The sequence below is a fragment of the Geotrypetes seraphini genome, chromosome 1 (assembly GCF_902459505.1).
Source record: "Geotrypetes seraphini chromosome 1, aGeoSer1.1, whole genome shotgun sequence".
NCBI classification, from domain to species: domain Eukaryota; kingdom Metazoa; phylum Chordata; class Amphibia; order Gymnophiona; family Dermophiidae; genus Geotrypetes; species Geotrypetes seraphini.
In genome coordinates this window covers 93539612-93557215 of record NC_047084.1, presented here as the reverse complement: position 1 = coordinate 93557215, position 17604 = coordinate 93539612, and the positions used below count along the sequence as shown (strand labels likewise).

At 38.0% G+C, this 17604-nt stretch overlaps 1 protein-coding gene across 2 annotated transcripts in view; it reads right to left on the bottom strand.

Annotated features, from left to right (window-relative positions):
• The window catches only part of ATP5F1A (ATP synthase F1 subunit alpha), an 85867-nt gene that overhangs the window by 49753 nt on the left and 18510 nt on the right, over positions 1 to 17604 (bottom strand). For both annotated transcript variants that reach the window (XM_033935157.1, XM_033935147.1), the window contains exon 4: positions 14836 to 15009. In XM_033935157.1, coding sequence (XP_033791048.1) covers positions 14836 to 15009 — 174 coding nt within the window. The remainder of the gene's footprint in view (positions 1 to 14835; positions 15010 to 17604) is intronic.

Below are 17604 nucleotides of genomic sequence, written 5' to 3'. Positions count from 1 at the left end.
TGATATTTTAATATAAAATTTTAAGATGGTTTTGATGACTTTATGAAATAATTATAAAAATATGAAATATCGAAATATCTGAAGAAAGAAAAATGATATAAAGAAAAGGCAATAAAAATTTATAAGAAAGAAGAACAAGATATAAGAAAAACATTAATAACATACTAAATATATGTTCAAGATTAAATTTTATGATGTAATGATAATACCAAAGAAATATAAATTAAAAACTGTTAAATGGATAAAGATACATTAATGAAATGTTATGAAAATATGACTAAAAATATTAAAGATTAATATAAATAGATAGAAGGGAAATTTGATTGAATAATGAATGCCTAGAGGGGAGGAGAATGTTTGGGTTGCATTTCCAATGTGTATCCTTAAGCAGCCATTGTATTGGGTGGGAAAGGGAGGGAAAAGGAGAGTATTTACTATAAGGATTAAGGAAATAATAAACAAGGGATTAGATACTTTAGGGGTAAAAATGTGTGTCGTGAAAAACATTTTTAGGATTCTGAATATGAAAGAAGAGGAGAAAATGATTATAATGAAAAGTATTAAAATGTATAATGTTTTTTAAGATATATTCTATTAATGTCAATGGCCTAAATCACGTAATAAAAAGAAAAAAAGTATTAACATTTTTAAAAAAGCAAAATGCGGATATTTACTGTCTGCAGGAGACCCATCTTAGTAAAAAGGAATCACAGAAATTATCGGGTGGGTGGGTAAAAGAATGTTTTTTTGCTCCAGCAGAGGGTAAAAAAGCAGGGGTAGCAATTCTTATAAATAAAAAATGTATGGCCAATATTAAGGTAAAAAATTCAGATCCACATGGAAGATGGATACAAATTGATATAAGTATGGGAAATGATGCCCTGACGTTGTTCAATATATATGCCCCTAATTTGAATCAATCAGAATTTTTTAAAAAATTACAGAATATGATGTTACCACTGGCTGCTTCTAATTTAGTGGTGGCTGGAGATTTTAATGCTGTAATGGATCCATTATTGGATAAAAAACCAGGTAAAAGTATAAAATCTTTAGGTTTAGATAATTTGGTTCAATCATGTGATTTGAAAGATATATGGCGTATTCTTCATTTTAATGATCAGGAATTTTCATTTTGTTCACAGGTTCATAAATCATTTTCAAGAATAGATTATATTTTTGTTTCAACAAATAAAGTGCAACAGGTGATTAAAGCTTCCATAGATCCTATTATTATTTCGGATCATGCGGGAGTATGGATAGAATTACAATTAGATCAAATAGAGAATGGTAGACCTCTATGGAGATTTGATAATGCATTGCTTGTGGACGACAAATTTTTGGAAAATTTTAAAACACAAATTAACGATTTCTTTCAAATAAATTTAGTGGAGGATACATCTATAGAGAATGTATGGGATGCATTTAAAGCAACTATGAGGGGTAATATTATATCATATTCAGCTTTTATTAGGAAACAGATTAAAATACAATATTTAGAATTAGAAAAAGAAATAAAAATATTAGAAGCTAAATTGATAAGTAAATGGGAATATGAAGTTTTGCAAGCTCTTTTAAAAGCAAAAGGTAAATATAATGAATTAACTTCAAAAATTATAAGAAGAGATTTGTTTTCCAAGCAAACAGTGTATTATGGAAATTCTAATAGGGCGGGGAGATTATTGGCAAATTATCTTAAAGCAAAAAAAAGAAGAACTAATATTAATGGAATTAAAGATGATAATGGTATAATAACAAATCAAACTAATATAATATTAAAACAATTTTTAAAATTTTATAAAGACCTGTATTCTTCCGAGCCTTATTTGGAGAGACAAAAAGATGGGAAAAATTTTTTAGATTTAATTAATGGACCTAAGGTTCCTGATCATATAAAACGGAGTTTAGATGAACCTATATCATTAAAAGAATTAGAAACAGCATTGAGATCTCTTAGAGTTGGATCCGCTCCAGGTGGTGATGGCTATACAGTAGAATTTTACAAAACATTTCAAAATGTCCTTTCCCCATATTTACTAAATTTATATCAGACACAACTTATAAAAGGTAATATTAAAGGTACTATGGCTGAATCAATAATAATTGTTTTGCCTAAGCCAAATAAAGATCCTACTTTGGTTTCGAACTACAGGCCTATATCTTTGATAAATGTTGATAATAAACTTTTGGCGAAAATTTTGGCTTTGAGATTAGCCAAAGCTCTCCCACATATTATAGATATGCATCAAATGGGTTTCGTTGCTAAAAGACATTCCTCTAATAATACTAGACTATTATTTCACATGTTAAACTTATCAAAAAAAATGGATGAACCAACTTTTACAGTTTCATTAGATGCTGAAAAAGCATTTGATAGGGTAGAATGGAATTTTATGTATCAGGCATTAGAATGGTTTGGTATAGGTTCTGGATTTATACAAATGGTAAAAACATTGTATAGCTTCCCGATTGCAAGACTAAATATTAATAATAAGATATCTGATGGTTTTCAATTGCAGAGGGGAGTTAGACAAGGTTGTCCTTTATCTCCTTTGTTATTTGATGTTGTATTAGAACCCTTATTGTTAGCAATACAGCAAACGAGGGAGATACAAGGTATTCCATATTCAGATATGGAATATAAAATTTCTGCTTATGCTGACGATATTTTACTTTATTTGAGAAATCCAGAGTCAACCTTATCTTCTTTATTGGAACTAATTGATAAGTTTGGTAAATTTTCAGGTTATAAAATTAATTGGAATAAATCTGAAATTATACCCTTGAATGTTCATTGTGTAAAAGGATTATTTGATACTTTTCCATTCATATGGAAAGAAGAAGGATTTAAATATCTTGGCATTCAAGTTAAAAATACAATTGAAGATACAGTAAAAGAGAATGAAAAATATATATTAAAAAAAGTTACGGAGTTATGTGAACAATGGAACCCATTACATATTTCTTGGTGGGGAAGAGTCCAAACTATTAAAATGATGATGTTACCTGTAGTTTGCTACCAAATGAGTATGATACCTGTTTACTTTCAGGGGTCCTTTTATAAAAAACTTAATAGCATTTTAACAAAATTTCTTTGGCTTGGTAAAACACCTAGAATAGCTTTAGTAACTTTGCAAAAATCAATTAAAGAGGGAGGGGTAAATTTTCCAAATTTCTATAGGTACCATCAAGCCTATATTCTACGTCAGGGTATGTATTGGATCCTCCCAGAACTTATAGATAACGCACCAGATTGGTTATATTTAGAATGGCGCCTTATGTTTCCCCTAAATTTAGTTCATTTGCCAAGTATCAACATACCTAGAAGATACAGAGAAAATAAATTATTAATGGATACTTGGAAAACGTTGAGGTTTATTGATAAATTAACACCTAACCCAATAAACAAATCAACTAATCAATCTATATGGATAAACTCCAAGATCAAAATTGGCGGAGTTCAAATCCTTTGGAAGAACTGGATTATTGCAGGCATTAGATCTCTAGATGATGTTATTTCAGAAGGTAAACTGCTGGATTTTTCACAATTGCAACATAAATTTGGTCTTAATAAAACACAAAGTTTTAAATGGTTGCAATTGAAGCAGGCCATTTAGGTTGGGTTCCCTGAATGGAAAACATTAAATAATCAATATAGTTTAAAGTTCTTATGTTTTCAAACAGACTTCCTAGGACATCAAGCCGCATTGTGGTATAAATTAATATCTGGATATTTGAATAAAAAACCAAAAAATGGTCTAAGAGATATTTGGAGCATTGAGATTGGACATCAGATTAATGCATCTCAATGGCCACTAATTTGGTCTTGGAGAATGGGATGTACAGTGTCAGCATCTATGAGACAAACTTGGTTCTTTTTATTACATAGAGCTTTTTGGACCCCTACACGTTTGCAAAAATTAGACAGTTCTAAGTCCAATAAATGCTGGCACTGTAATCTAGAACCAGGGACACTAGATCATTTATTATATCATTGTCCCTATATTAAAACTTTTTGGAATTCAATTTGGCCACAAATTAATAAATTGATGGAAAATCATATTGCAATATCATATGATACAATATTATTTGGAATGATGATGAGGAAAAAAAGTCAAATTTCACCAGAAAATAATAAGCTTTTATTAATAATGACAGGGGTTGCTATTCAACATATAACCAATAACTGGAAAAATTATAATAACCTGAATTATACATTTTGGTGGAATACAATATGTCACATATTTAAAATGGAAAGAACAATAGCAATACAAAGAGGGACATATATCAAATTCATAAAAATATGGGGGCCATTGACAAAATACTGTAATGAATAAATAATATGATTTTTCTTCTTTTCTTTATTTCAAGAATTTTTTTTTTTATGACACACATAGAGGGGGGTAAGGAAAATAATTTCTAAATAATATGTTATAAAATATTATACAATATATAATGTATGAATGAAAAGTAATAGAAGGGTGGGGGGAGGGAGAGGGGATAAAATTTATTTAGAACATAATGTATTAGATATAAAAATGTTATTGAATATTCATCAATTGTATTCTAACATGTTGCATACTTTTTGTAAAATTTGAAAATTTAAAATATTATATTAAAGTAATAAAAGGGTGGGGGGAGGGAGAGGGGGAAAATCAAATTTAGATATATAATGTATTAGATATAAAAGTGATAATATATATTTATCAATTGTATTTTAATATTTTGTACACTTTATGTAAGATTTGAAAATAAAAAATAATGGAAAAAAAAAAAATACCCCCTCTGTATCACAAAAAATCTTTCCATCTTATACATATGACAAACTGAGTTCCACCAAAAATTACAATTCAATCTAGAACAGTCTTTCCAATTAGTTGTTATCTGTTGAATTCCCACTCCCGTAAGAATCAACAATAATTTATTGTTTGCTGCAGATATTTGGCATTTGGCCCTCATACACATTCCAAAAATCACTGTGTCATAGGATAAAGCCACATGACTCTCCATCAACATATTAACTTGATCCCATATTGATATCCAAAATGCCTGAATACATGGACAATAAAATAAAAGATGGTCTAGAGTTCCAACTTCAATTTTACAATGCCAGCATCTATTAGACTTAGAGCAATCTAATTTTTGTAATCTAGTAGGGGTCCAGAAAGCTCTATGCAACAAAAAGAACCATGTTTGCCTAATAGATGCTGACATCGTACCTTTAATTCTCCAAGACCAAATACGTGGCCATTGAGATGCATTAATCTGATGCTTAATCTCAATGCTCCAAATATCTCTTAATCCATTTTTAGGCTTCTTATTCAAATAATTAGATATAATTTTATACCACTTTGCGGCCTGGTGACCCAGAAAATCTGCCTGGAAACATAAGAATTCTAAGCTGTAATGATCATTTAAAGATTTCCATTCAGGGAACCCCACCTGAATAGTCTGCTTCAATTGCAACCACTTATAACTTTGTTTTTTATTCAGACCATATTTATGTTGCAATTGTGAAAATTCAAGCATCTTACCATTATCAATTACTTCCGTTAATGATCTTATACCTGCTTTAATCCAATCTTTCCAGACAACCTTAAACCCGCCTATTTGTATCTTGGAGTTTACCCAAATAGTCTGTTGTTTCGATTTTAAAATAGAATCAGTAGTTAATTTGTCTACAAACCTTAATGTTTTCCAAGTATCCATTAATACTCTATTGTCTTTACGTATTCTAGGCACCTTTATACCAAGCAAAAGATCAAGCCTAAGTGGAAAGATAAGTGATCTCTCCACCCTTAACCACTCTGGTAATTGTTCCAAAAGCTCTGGGAGGACCCAATACATACCTTGGCGCATGATATAGGCCTGATGATACCTATAAAAATTGGGAAAATTTACCCCACCCTCCTTAATTGGTCTTTGCAAAGACACTAAAGCCACTCTTGCAATTTTACCCAGCCAAATAAATTTAACCAGAATACTATTTAATTTTTTATAGAAAGACCCCTGAAAAAACACTGGTATCATTCCCAATTGATAGCAAACCACAGGCAAAATCATCATTTTAACAGTTTGTACTCTTCCCCACCAGGACAAATGTAAAGGATTCCATTGCTCACACAATTCTGTAACTTTTTGTAATAAAAATTTTTCATTTATTCTTATTGTCTCTTCAAGTGTTTTATTCAGTCAAATACCTAAGTATTTTATTCCATCCTCTTTCCATATAAAAGGGAAAGTATCAAGTATACCTTTTGTACAATGCATATTTAAAGGTAAAATCTCTGATTTAGTCCAATTTATTTTGTATCCTGAGAATTTTCCAAATGTATCTATGACCTTCAGTAGACATGAGATTGTTGTTTCCGGATTCCTCAAATGAAGCAAGATGTCATCTGCATAAGCAGATACTTTATATTCCACTCCAGCACATGGAATACCCTGTATGTCCTTTGCCTGTCGAATAGCTAATAATAAGGGTTCAAGAACTATATCAAAGAGCAAAGGAGATAATGGACAACCTTGTCTAACTCCCCTCTGCAACTTAAAAGCATCCGAAAAATTATTATTTATATATAAGCGAGCAGTTGGGGAGCTGTACAATGCTTGTATCATTTGTATAAATCCGGATCCAATACCAAACCATTCCATAGCTTGATACATGAAACTCCATTCTACACGATCAAAAGCCTTCTCAGCATCTAGTGAAACTGAAAAAGCCGGATCATTAATTTGTTTTGTTAAATAATACATCTGAAATGCCAGTCTAGTATTATTAGAAGAGTGTCTTTGAGCAACAAATCCAGTTTGATTCATTCCTATTATATGCGGAAGAGCTTTAGCCAATCTTAATGCTAAAATCTTAGCTAATAATTTACCATCTACATTTATTAAAGATATAGGCCTGTAGTTTGAAACCAATGTTGGATCTTTATTTGGCTTTGGCAAAACAATAGTTAAAGATTCTGCCATAGTGCCTGATATACAACCTTTATTCAATTGATCCTGATATAATTTTAATAAATACGGTAATAGGGAAATTTGAAATTCTTTATAAAACTCTACTGTAAATCCATCTCCACCTGAAGCGGTCCCAACTCTAAGGGATTTCAATGCCATTTGTAACTCTTTTAATGATATAGGTTTATCTAAACTTCTTTTTATATGATCAGGAACCTTAGGACCTTCAACTAAACTGAAAAAATCCATCCCATCTTTCTCTTTATTTAAATAAGACTCCGAAGAATACAATGACTTATAATATTTTAAAAATTGTTTTAATATATTTCCAATTTGAGAATGAGAATTTCCTAACTCATCTTTAATTATGCTTATTTTCTCCTTCCTTTTCTTTGCTTTTAAATAATTTGCCAATAATCTTCCAGCCTTATTTGCACTACCATAATACACCACCTGCTGAGCAAAAATATCTTTCCTTATTAACCCAGAGGAAATTTCATTATATTCACATTTTTTTTAACAATATTTGAAATGTCTCCTGTTCCCATTTATTAACCAATTTTAATTCCAAATTCTTAATTTCTTTTTCCAAATTCACATATTGTTTTCTTAACAGCTTCTTTTTATATGCAGAATATGATATAATTTGTCCTCTCATAGTTGCTTTGAAAGCATCCCATAAAATTCCAATCGAAATTTCCTCTAAATCATTAAGTCTAAAATATTCATTTATTTTATTTTGAAATTCTGTGCAAAATTTAGAATCAGCAAGCAATGTATTATCAAACCTCCATACAGATTTGGAATTATCTGGATCTACTAAATTAACTTCTATCCATACACCACCATGATCAGATATTACTATTGGTTCTATGTCAGCTTTTATAACTTGCTGTATCATCTGATCTGAAACAAAAATATAATCAATTCTTGAGAACGATTGATGAACATGTGAACAAAATGTAAATTCCCGATCATTAAAATGAAGAATACGCCATATATCTTTTAAATTACATACTTGTACCAAATTATCTAATCCCATTGATTTCATTATTCTACTAGGCTTTTTATCCATTATTGGATCTATAACAGCATTGAAATCCCCAGCCACCACTAAATTAGTAGTAGCCAGTGGTAAAACTAATTGTTGTAGAGATTTAAAGAATTCACTTTGATTCGAATTAGGTGCATATATATTTAGTAACGCCATTGTATTACTGCCCATGCTCATGTCAACAAGTAACCACCTTCCTTGAGGATCTGCCTTAACCATATTAAATGTTGCTGGACATTTTTTATTAATCAATATTGCAACTCCTGCCTTCTTTTTTACCGCTGGTGCAAATAAACATTGTTTTATCCACTTATCTATCAGCTTCATAGACTCTGTTCCAGACAAATGTGTCTCTTGCAAGAAACATATATCTATATTTTGTTGTTTAATATATTCCAATACCTTTTTTCCTTTTTATAGGGTGATTAAGGCCATTTACATTCAAAGAAAAAATTTTAAAACCCATTTTACAAATAAAATATAAAATACATATATAATCCACTCAAACATAAAATATACATTTTTTCTTTTTCCTTAAACCAATATATGAGTCTCCCCCCTCCCCTCTTTCCCCATCCCCCCTATTCCCATCCCCCACCCTCCCCTCCCCTAACACAAATGCAAACTTCGAAACGCACATATTACTGAGCAAAAATAAACTCCCCACAGGCAATAACATACTCATTTTTCTTTCTCTAATCTTTCAAACAACCAACACTAAATTCTCCTGCAGTCAATCCATTCTTCAATACCCTAAATACCCATATTTACTATAATTCTTTATTATATACTTCCCCTCTCATTCAAATTTCCAAACATTCTTCCACCCTATACCTCTAATATATTTATAAAAGTATATACCCAATATTTCGGAAACCATTTCTTACAATATATACCCCCCCAAGATTAATATTATTATTTTATTTTTTTGTATAACCTAAGTTTCTCACAACTTCAATGGAACATACATCACTCCATCCTATAATATTCATTTTTTTTTATCCTTACATCAAAAGAAGGATCAAACATTTCAACCAAGCAGACCTCATATTTTTTAAAACTCTCATTAATTTTCATTGCATCTTCAATCTATTACAGTCTATTCTCCATTCTGCACAACTGTAACACTTGTACATCTTCATCCTGCTGTTTCAGTCTCTTATTCCATCTTCTTGCAGATTGCTATTTCATCTTTCTCCAATAAAGTATTTTTGCAACATCATCCTTATATCTCAGTCAATTTCAGATGCAAATTGTAAATCTAAATAATGCTCAAGTCATTTCCATCAGTCTATCTTCACATCTTCTTCTCTTTACATCAATAGTCTTTTGTATTTTTCATCTTATTATATTCTAAGTTCCCACATTTCTCCAATGCAGCATTTATGTGTCCTCATATTATTATCTCAGTCACATTATAAACTCACATTAAGAAACCATCCAAATCTTATAATTGTTCCTCATATTTTTTTCACTTCCTATATGCTCCATCCCTCTTCTTACCTTGTCAAAATCTTCTTTTCTTCTTTTCTTATTGTCTCTTTAAAATTTTCATTTCTATTCTTTAAATCTTGTTTGAAATGTTGATCCCCCTTTAATCTAACCTCAACAATTTTCTAGAAAATATTTTTCTCCTTTTCTATTTTTTTTTCCATTTTTTCCTTCTTTATAAAATATCTTTCAATTTTCACTCAAAAATATAAATCAAAAATAATCTAAGTATATTATTTATTACATTTTCTAAATACTTTCATGAAACCATAGGAAAATTATATTGATCTAGAAATAACTGAATTTGCCTGCTTCTTCAAAATTATAAGTTTTATTCTCATAAGTTACCCTCATAATAGCCGGGTATATCAATCCATATCTTGCTCCCATTGCTCTCAGTTTAGGTCTTAAATCCAAAAGCTGTTTTCTTCTGTAGGCAGTAGCTTTTGCAAAGTCAGGTACTATAAAGATCTTAGAATCCTGGCATTTAAGATCCTTATTTGTTTTAGCCAGCTTTATAATCTCTACCACCTGCTGATGTCTTAGCAGCTTAAAGATTATTGGACGGGGACCCTTCTGACTATTTGATCTTTTCATCGGTATCCGATGTGCTCTTTCTATCTCCAAAGGAAAAGAACTTTTAAATGGCAAGATCTTTGGGATAAAATTAGTCACAAATTGAATAGGATCATTCTGCTCAATCCCCTCAGGTATCCCAATCAGCATGCTTTTCTAACTGCTCAATTTTGAAGTCAACTGCCTGCATTCTATTTGTCAGACTCTCTATTTCCTTCTTCACATCTTTTATATTTTTAGCGTTATCACTTACTATTTCTTTAATTTTCTGAAGTTCATTCATCAAATCACTGTTATCAATTTCTTCCTGAGGCAACGGGACCGCTGTCGGGGATACCGAATCAATTTTTGTTCTTTTTTTACTTCCTGCTCCTGAATTCACCGGATTACTTTTACTAGTTTTACCCGAAGCCATTTCTTACTTCAATTCTCTCTTTTCCTTCACTTTTCTTTAATTTTAACTGCCAAAATCTTAATAAAATTTGCCTGTCACAACAGAGCTAATCCTCTACCCAGCCATCTTCGTGCGCTGCAAAGTTCTAGAATCTCTAGTTCTTACCTTGATAATATCTTTTCTCCAAAGACAAGCAGGGGAGATGCAGGCACACTTGAAGGTGAAGTATTCCGACTGAGCCTAAGTGCCAGAATTCTCCCTAGTAAAGTTGAGAATATGCAGAGTACAATGCCTCTAAAACCCCTCCCCTCAGAATGTTAGTTGCTGAGGTGACAAGAAAGACAACAATATGTCCTAAAGGTGATGCATGTGCACCTATATCCAGGGCACCACCTCTATTGTGGCCGCCATTGACCCAGCAACTTGAAGGCAATGGCACACAGTAGGCTCTGGCTTGGCTCTGACCACGATGCTTCTGTTTGTGTGCTTCTGGAAGACTCGGCCTTCTGCTGTGCTGAATTAGACCTCAAGATATTCCAGGGACTGTGTCGGAAACAGGTGGCTTCTTGTTTCTTGCTGTCACCATCAGATCGAACATTAGATGACCCCAGCAACAATGGATTGGAAGGCTGCGACAGACAGCGCCCATTCTCATGGATCCAGTAAATCAGCCTGGCCATTGTCCACTCTCGCTACATGCACCACTAGAAGAGCCTGAAGATGAAACTCTGCCCACTGGAACAGCGAGCAGGCTTTCAGACTCAGCAGCGCACTCTTGGTGCCTCCCTGGCAATTGTCTGAGAAGACATGGACCACTTGGCCCTCCAGACTCTTCTCCAGGTTCTACAACACCAATCAAATGGCTTGAAGCTGCAATCTGCTGACTGACCATTTCCTTTGGAAGGCCGACCAACACTTCTGGATCAGGCATAAACTGCAGTGAGCCCCCCACCACCAAATAGGCTGACATCCGTTGTCACAATTATCCATGGAGCTATTTTGAGAGGCATGCCCCTTGATAACGCCTATGGGCAGAGCCATCAGCTCACACTGGCACAGGATTCCAAGTACATGGCAGAGACATCTGCAGGAAGTCCGACTATGGCGACCACTGGGATAGCAAGCAAAAACCAAAACAAAAACTGCAGACCATGTGCAAGATGTAGGCACTGTTTATTACAATATTAATGCAGTATGGTAAATATACCACCTTATTACCAACCAGTGGATCACTGGTTGCTGTTTGTTCACTGCAGATTCTGTTGGATTTTCTTTTCGTGGACCACTGGGATAGCAACACGCTCTGGAGAGGACATATATGAGCCTTCACCCATATGACCACATCTTTCATGCCTGCCATGGAGCCTAGCACTTGGAGGTAATGCCACGCAGATGGAGCTGGCTTGGCCAACAAGTTGGTTATCTGGGTGCAAAACCTGTCTGGAAGATAGACAATCTTCTGCCATGTTGAAGACGACTCCCAGGTATTCCAGGGATTTGGACTGAATTAGTTGGCTCTTTTGGAAATTCACTATCCAACCCAGGCTGTGGCAGGACCACGTGGGCTACCACTTGTTCTGATTCTGAGAACGACATAGCTCTGATCAGCCAGTCGTCCAGGTACAGATGTACCTGCAATCCCGTCCTGCACAGATACGCAGCTACTACCACCATCATCTTGGTGAACGTGCAAGGTGGTGTTGCCAACTCAAAGAGAAGAGCTAAGAACTGGTAATGGTTTTCCAGGACAGGAAATCGCTGTGTTCCAGAAAGATGGGAATGTACAGGTAGGCCTCTGTCAAATCCAGAAAGGCCAAGATATTCCCCTTGTGTCACTGCTGCTATAACTGACCATACTGTCTCCATGTGAAAGCACGGAACTTTCAGCACCTCTTTGATGTAAGATCCAATCCTTTGAGCCTTTCTTGGGCACTATGAAGCATAAGGAGTATTTGCCAGAGACTGAATCCTTGGGCAGTATGTTCTCTATGGTCTGAATATCTAACAACCTCTGAACTGTAGCTGCGACCTTGCTTACTTTCTCTGGTCACCCTGCTGGGGAGTCCATATACCATTTGAGCTTGTAACCGCTCTGAATGATCTCCAGCACCCAATGGTCTGACAATATCTAAACTCAGGCCTCTGCATACTCCAAGAGCCTTCCCCCTATCTTCAGGGTAACAGCTCAGGACCTGGCGTCATTGTGCTTTCTCGGAGACTGAAGAGGGATGAGAACTGGAGGCTTGATTCCACCTGGGTCTTGAGAATATTTGTCTTGATCCCTGGTAGGATACTGAGGCAGATGCGCCCTGAGAGCCCAAGCCCCCTTACGTACCTCCTGGTTCACTGCCAAACTTCCCTTGGGGGATCTCAGCCATCCAGATACGCTCTCCACTTTAGATTGACAAATTCCTGAGAAAATGGCCTATTAGGCAGCAGTCTCCTTTAGATTACTCCAGTTTGCGTCTCTTGGGCTCTGTGGCCTCCACACTCCTGCGCCTTGGATGACCACAATTCTGGAGGGAAAAAACCCCAACCGTTCCTCAGCCCTAGAGAGTAAAAGAGAGGATAAGTGAGTCGCTCCTGCACCCCCCCCCCCCCCCAATGTGCTACACAACACATGGCACAAAGGCGCTCTTCGGCCTTCCATCCAGCGCAAACCTGACATAAACTAAGGGTAATGGAGCCTAAGGACTTCACTCCTGCCCATTTTGAGGCAAAAAACCCTCACTTGACCCTACCGACTCCTTCACTTATCACCCCTTCTCCCTCTTCCCCATCTTATACAAGCTACTTGAATGTGCTTCTTCACCCCCTTTCGCCCTCTACATTCTACAGAAACTGCCTTTGCTAGAGTCCTCCAATGACCTGCATCTGGCCAAATCCAAAGGGCACTACTCCATTTTCATCCTCCTTAATCTATCTGCAGCATTTGACACTGTAGATCACTGCCTACTCATTGATACGCTGACCTTGCTTGCATTTCTTGGCTCTGTTATCTCATGGTTTTCTTCCTACCTTTCCCATCACACTTTTAGTGTGTGCTCTAGAGGATCCTCCTTTAATGCCATTCCGCTATCATTCGGTGTACCTCAAGGCTCTGTCCTAGGACCTCTTTTCTCCATCTACACTTCTTCCCTTGGAGCTCTGATCTTCTGGTACCATCTCTATGCCGTGAAATCTACTTCCCTACGCCAAAATTTGTACTCCTCTCTTTCCTTCTCTTCACATATCCCACAAACCACCAAAACTTGTTGCTTCTTTCTATATGTTGTTGCTAAAATTCAGAGCATGCTGCCAAGACCATTATCCAAGCCCATGGCACCTCTCACCTGGATTACTGCACCGTGCTTCTTGCGGGTCTCCTGCTAATCCACCCCCTCCAATCTGTTTGGAATCCTGCTGCCTGCCTGCTCCCCCTTTCCTTAAGTAACTTCATTGGCTCTCTGCTTACAGTTCAAACTCCTCATATCCACCCTGTGCTGTAAGCTCTTTTGAGTAGGAACCAAATCTTGTGTTTAATGTACAGCACTGTGCATCGGGTAGCACTATAGAAATAATAGTAGTAAAACAAGGCGATTTGAAGGGTCTGGAGAACTTTCAACAACAAAAAAAAAAATCTGGAAATCCAAGATGACCATGGCAGTAGTATTTTGGCACCAAAATGCCTTAACTAAAACAGCCAAAAAGGGATTTTAGAGGTTGGGAAACCTAAGGAAGGGGTAGAAACCTGGAAAAAAAGGCTTTTAAAAAGACACCCTAACTGCTATATTTTAGGGCTCCTTTTACAAAGGTGCACTAGCGTTTTTAGCACATGTACCAGATTAGGGTGCGCTACCCAAAAAACTACTGCCTGCTCAAGAGGAGGTGGTAGTGGCTTGTGCGTGCGGCATTTTAGCGCACTCCATTCTGCGCGATAAGGCCCTAATGCACCTTTGTAAAAGGAGCCCTTAGTGTATTAAACGTTCCTATGGAGCAGCTGACTTGCTCCCTCCCCACAGAAATGCACTGGGCCATTTTCTTTTTTTTTTTTACTGCTGGATTATTTTTCTGGAACCCCAGGCTTGATTTGGTTTATTATTATTTTTAACCGTTTCCCAAACCCTATATGAAATGTAGTCACATTTTTGGCGTGTTATTTTGCCTCCCCTTATGTATAAATTTCCTTTTAACATCCCTTTGATTTGGAGACAGACAACTGTTAATAAGGAGCCCTTTACTATTTGTCCACTTGTCCTAAAGATAGCTCATAATTGAGTGCAGAACAAAGACCAGGACACTGAATAAGAAAGCACAAATATTAAAAAACAGTTAGGAGATTATAACTATAAAGTAAATTGATGAGTCAACCCATGTTTACCTTTCCATCAATGGCATTGCCCAGGGCATCTACCACACGTCCCAGCAGCTCTTCACCAACAGGAACATCTACAATGGCACCTGTTCTCTTCACTATGTCACCCTCCTTGATCAGTTTATCATTACCAAAGACCACGACACCAACATTGTCAGGTTCCAGATTCAGAGACATTCCCTAAAAATCATAGCAGAGAAATTGTTACCTTACATAAAGCACAGTTACTTACCGTAACAGGTGTTATCCAGGGACAGCAGGCAGATATTCTTTACGCATGGGTGACGTCACCGACGGAGCCCTCGGTACGGACCTTTTTACTAGAAAGTTCTAGTTGGCCTTCCCGCCCGACGGAGGAGTGCGTGGTCCCCAGTTAGTATAAGCCAGCTAAGAAGCCAACCCGGGGAGGAGGGTGGGACGTAAGAATATCTGCCTGCTGTCCCTGGATAACACCTGTTACGGTAAGTAACTGTGCTTTATCCCAGGACAAGCAGGCAGCATATTCTTTACGCATGGGTGACCTCCAAGCTAACAAAGAGGGAGGAGGGATGGTTGGCCATTTAGGAAAATAAATTCTGAAGTACAGATTGGCCGAAGTGCCCATCCCGTCTGGAGAAAGCATCCAGACAGTAGTGAGTAGTGAATGTGTGAACTGAGGACCAAGTGGCCGCCTTGCAGATTTCCTCAATGGGTGTGGAACGGAGGAAAGCAACAGAAGCGGCCATAGCTCTCACCCTGTGGGCCGTGACAGCACCGTCCAGTGACAGACCGGCCCGAGCATAACAGAACGCGATGCAAGCTGCAAGCCAGTTGGATAGCATCCGTTTAGAGACCGGTCGACCCAAACGATTCGGGTCGAAGGTCAGGAAGAGCTGAGGGGACAAGCGGTGAGCCCTTGTACGATCAAGATAGTAAGCCAGGGCACGCTTGCAATCAAGACTGTGCAATGCCTGTTCCCCGGGATGTGAATGAGGTTTCGGGAAGAAGACAGGCAACACAATGGACTGGTTGAGGTGAAAAGCTGAGACCACCTTGGGGAGGAACTTTGGATGGGTGCGCAGAACCACCTTGTCATGGTGAAAAATAGTGAACGGTGGATCGGCAACCAGTGCATGAAGCTCACTAACCCTCCTGGCAGAGGTGATGGCAATGAGGAAAAGCACCTTCCAAGTCAAAAATTTGAGCGAAGTTGTGGCAAGTGGCTCAAAAGGAGGTTTCATGAGGGCAGACAAAACCACATTCAGGTCCCAGACGACCGGAGGAGGCTTCAGAGGTGGTTTGATGTTGAAGAGGCCCCTCATGAATCGGGAAACCAGAGGGTGAGCCGTGAGGGGTTTTCCTAGGACAGGCTCATGAAATGCCGTGATGGCACTGAGATGGACTCTGATTGAGGTAGACTTGAGGCCTGCGTTGGACAGGGAGAGCAAGTAGTCCAGAACAGGTTCCACCGCTAAAGAGGTGGGATTGTGATGATGACGGAGGCACCAAGAGGAGAACCTGGTCCACTTCTGATGGTAACATTGGAGGGTGGCAGGTTTCCTGGAGGCGTCCAAAATGAGACGGACAGGCTGAGATAGATTTCCTGGAGAGTCAGCCCGAGAGAAACCAAGCTGTCAGGTGGAGCGAAGACAGATTGGGATGTAGTAGAGATTGATGCTGTTGTGTAAGTAGAGTAGGAAACACAGGTAGAGGAATGGGCTCCCTGGAGCTGAGCTGAAGCAGGAGGGAGAACCAGTGTTGACGAGGCCACCGGGGAGCTATGAGGATCATGGTGGCTCCGTCCCTGCGGAGTTTGGATAAAGTCCGCAACATCAGAGGTAGAGGAGGAAAGGCATAGAGGAACCGATCCGTCCAATCGAGAAGGAATGCATCCGGTGCCAGACGGTGAGGAGAGAAGAGTCTGGAGCAGAACTGGGGCAGCTGATGGTTGTGAGGGGCTGCGAACAGGTCCACTTGCGGAGTGCCCCAGCGAGCAAAAATGGAGAGGAGCGTGGGAGGATCCAAAGTCCACTCGTGAGGTTGCAGGATGCGACTGAGATTGTCGGCCAGGGAGTTCTGTTCGCCCTGGATATAGACAGCCTTGAGGAAGAGACTGCGGGCCGTGGCCCAGGTCCAAATGCGAAGAGCCTCCTGACAAAGGAGGCGAGATCCGGTGCCGCCCTGTTTGTTTATGTAGTACATGGCGACTTGGTTGTCCGTGCACAGGAGCAGAACCTGAGGACAAAGAAGGTGCTGGAAGGCCTTGAGAGCGTAGAACATGGCTCGTAGTTCTAGGAAATTGATGTGATGTAGACGCTCCTGTGGGGTCCAAAGACCTTGGGTGCATAGGTCTCCCAGGTGAGCTCCCCATGCATAAGGGGAGGCATCCGTGGTGATGATCATGGAATGTGGGGGCAGATGAAAAAGAAGGCCCCTGGAAAGATTTGAGGAGTTCAACCACCATTGTAGAGATCGCTGAAGAGACGATGTCACAGAGATGGGATGAGAAAGAAGATTCGAGGTCTGTGACCACTGGTTGGCCAGAGTCCATTGAGGTGTCCTGAGGTGGAGTCGTGCCAGGGGAAGCACATGCACCGTCGAGGCCATGTGTCCCAGGAGGACCATCATCCGTCTTGCAGAAATGGAGTGATGAAGGAGCACCTGACGACACAGGCGGAGCAGATTCCGCTGTCGGTCGGAGGGGAGAAACGCCCTCATTAGCGTGGTGTCGAGAACTGCTCCAATGAACTGAAGGCGCTGTGTGGGAAGCAGATGCGACTTGGGGTAGTTGATCTC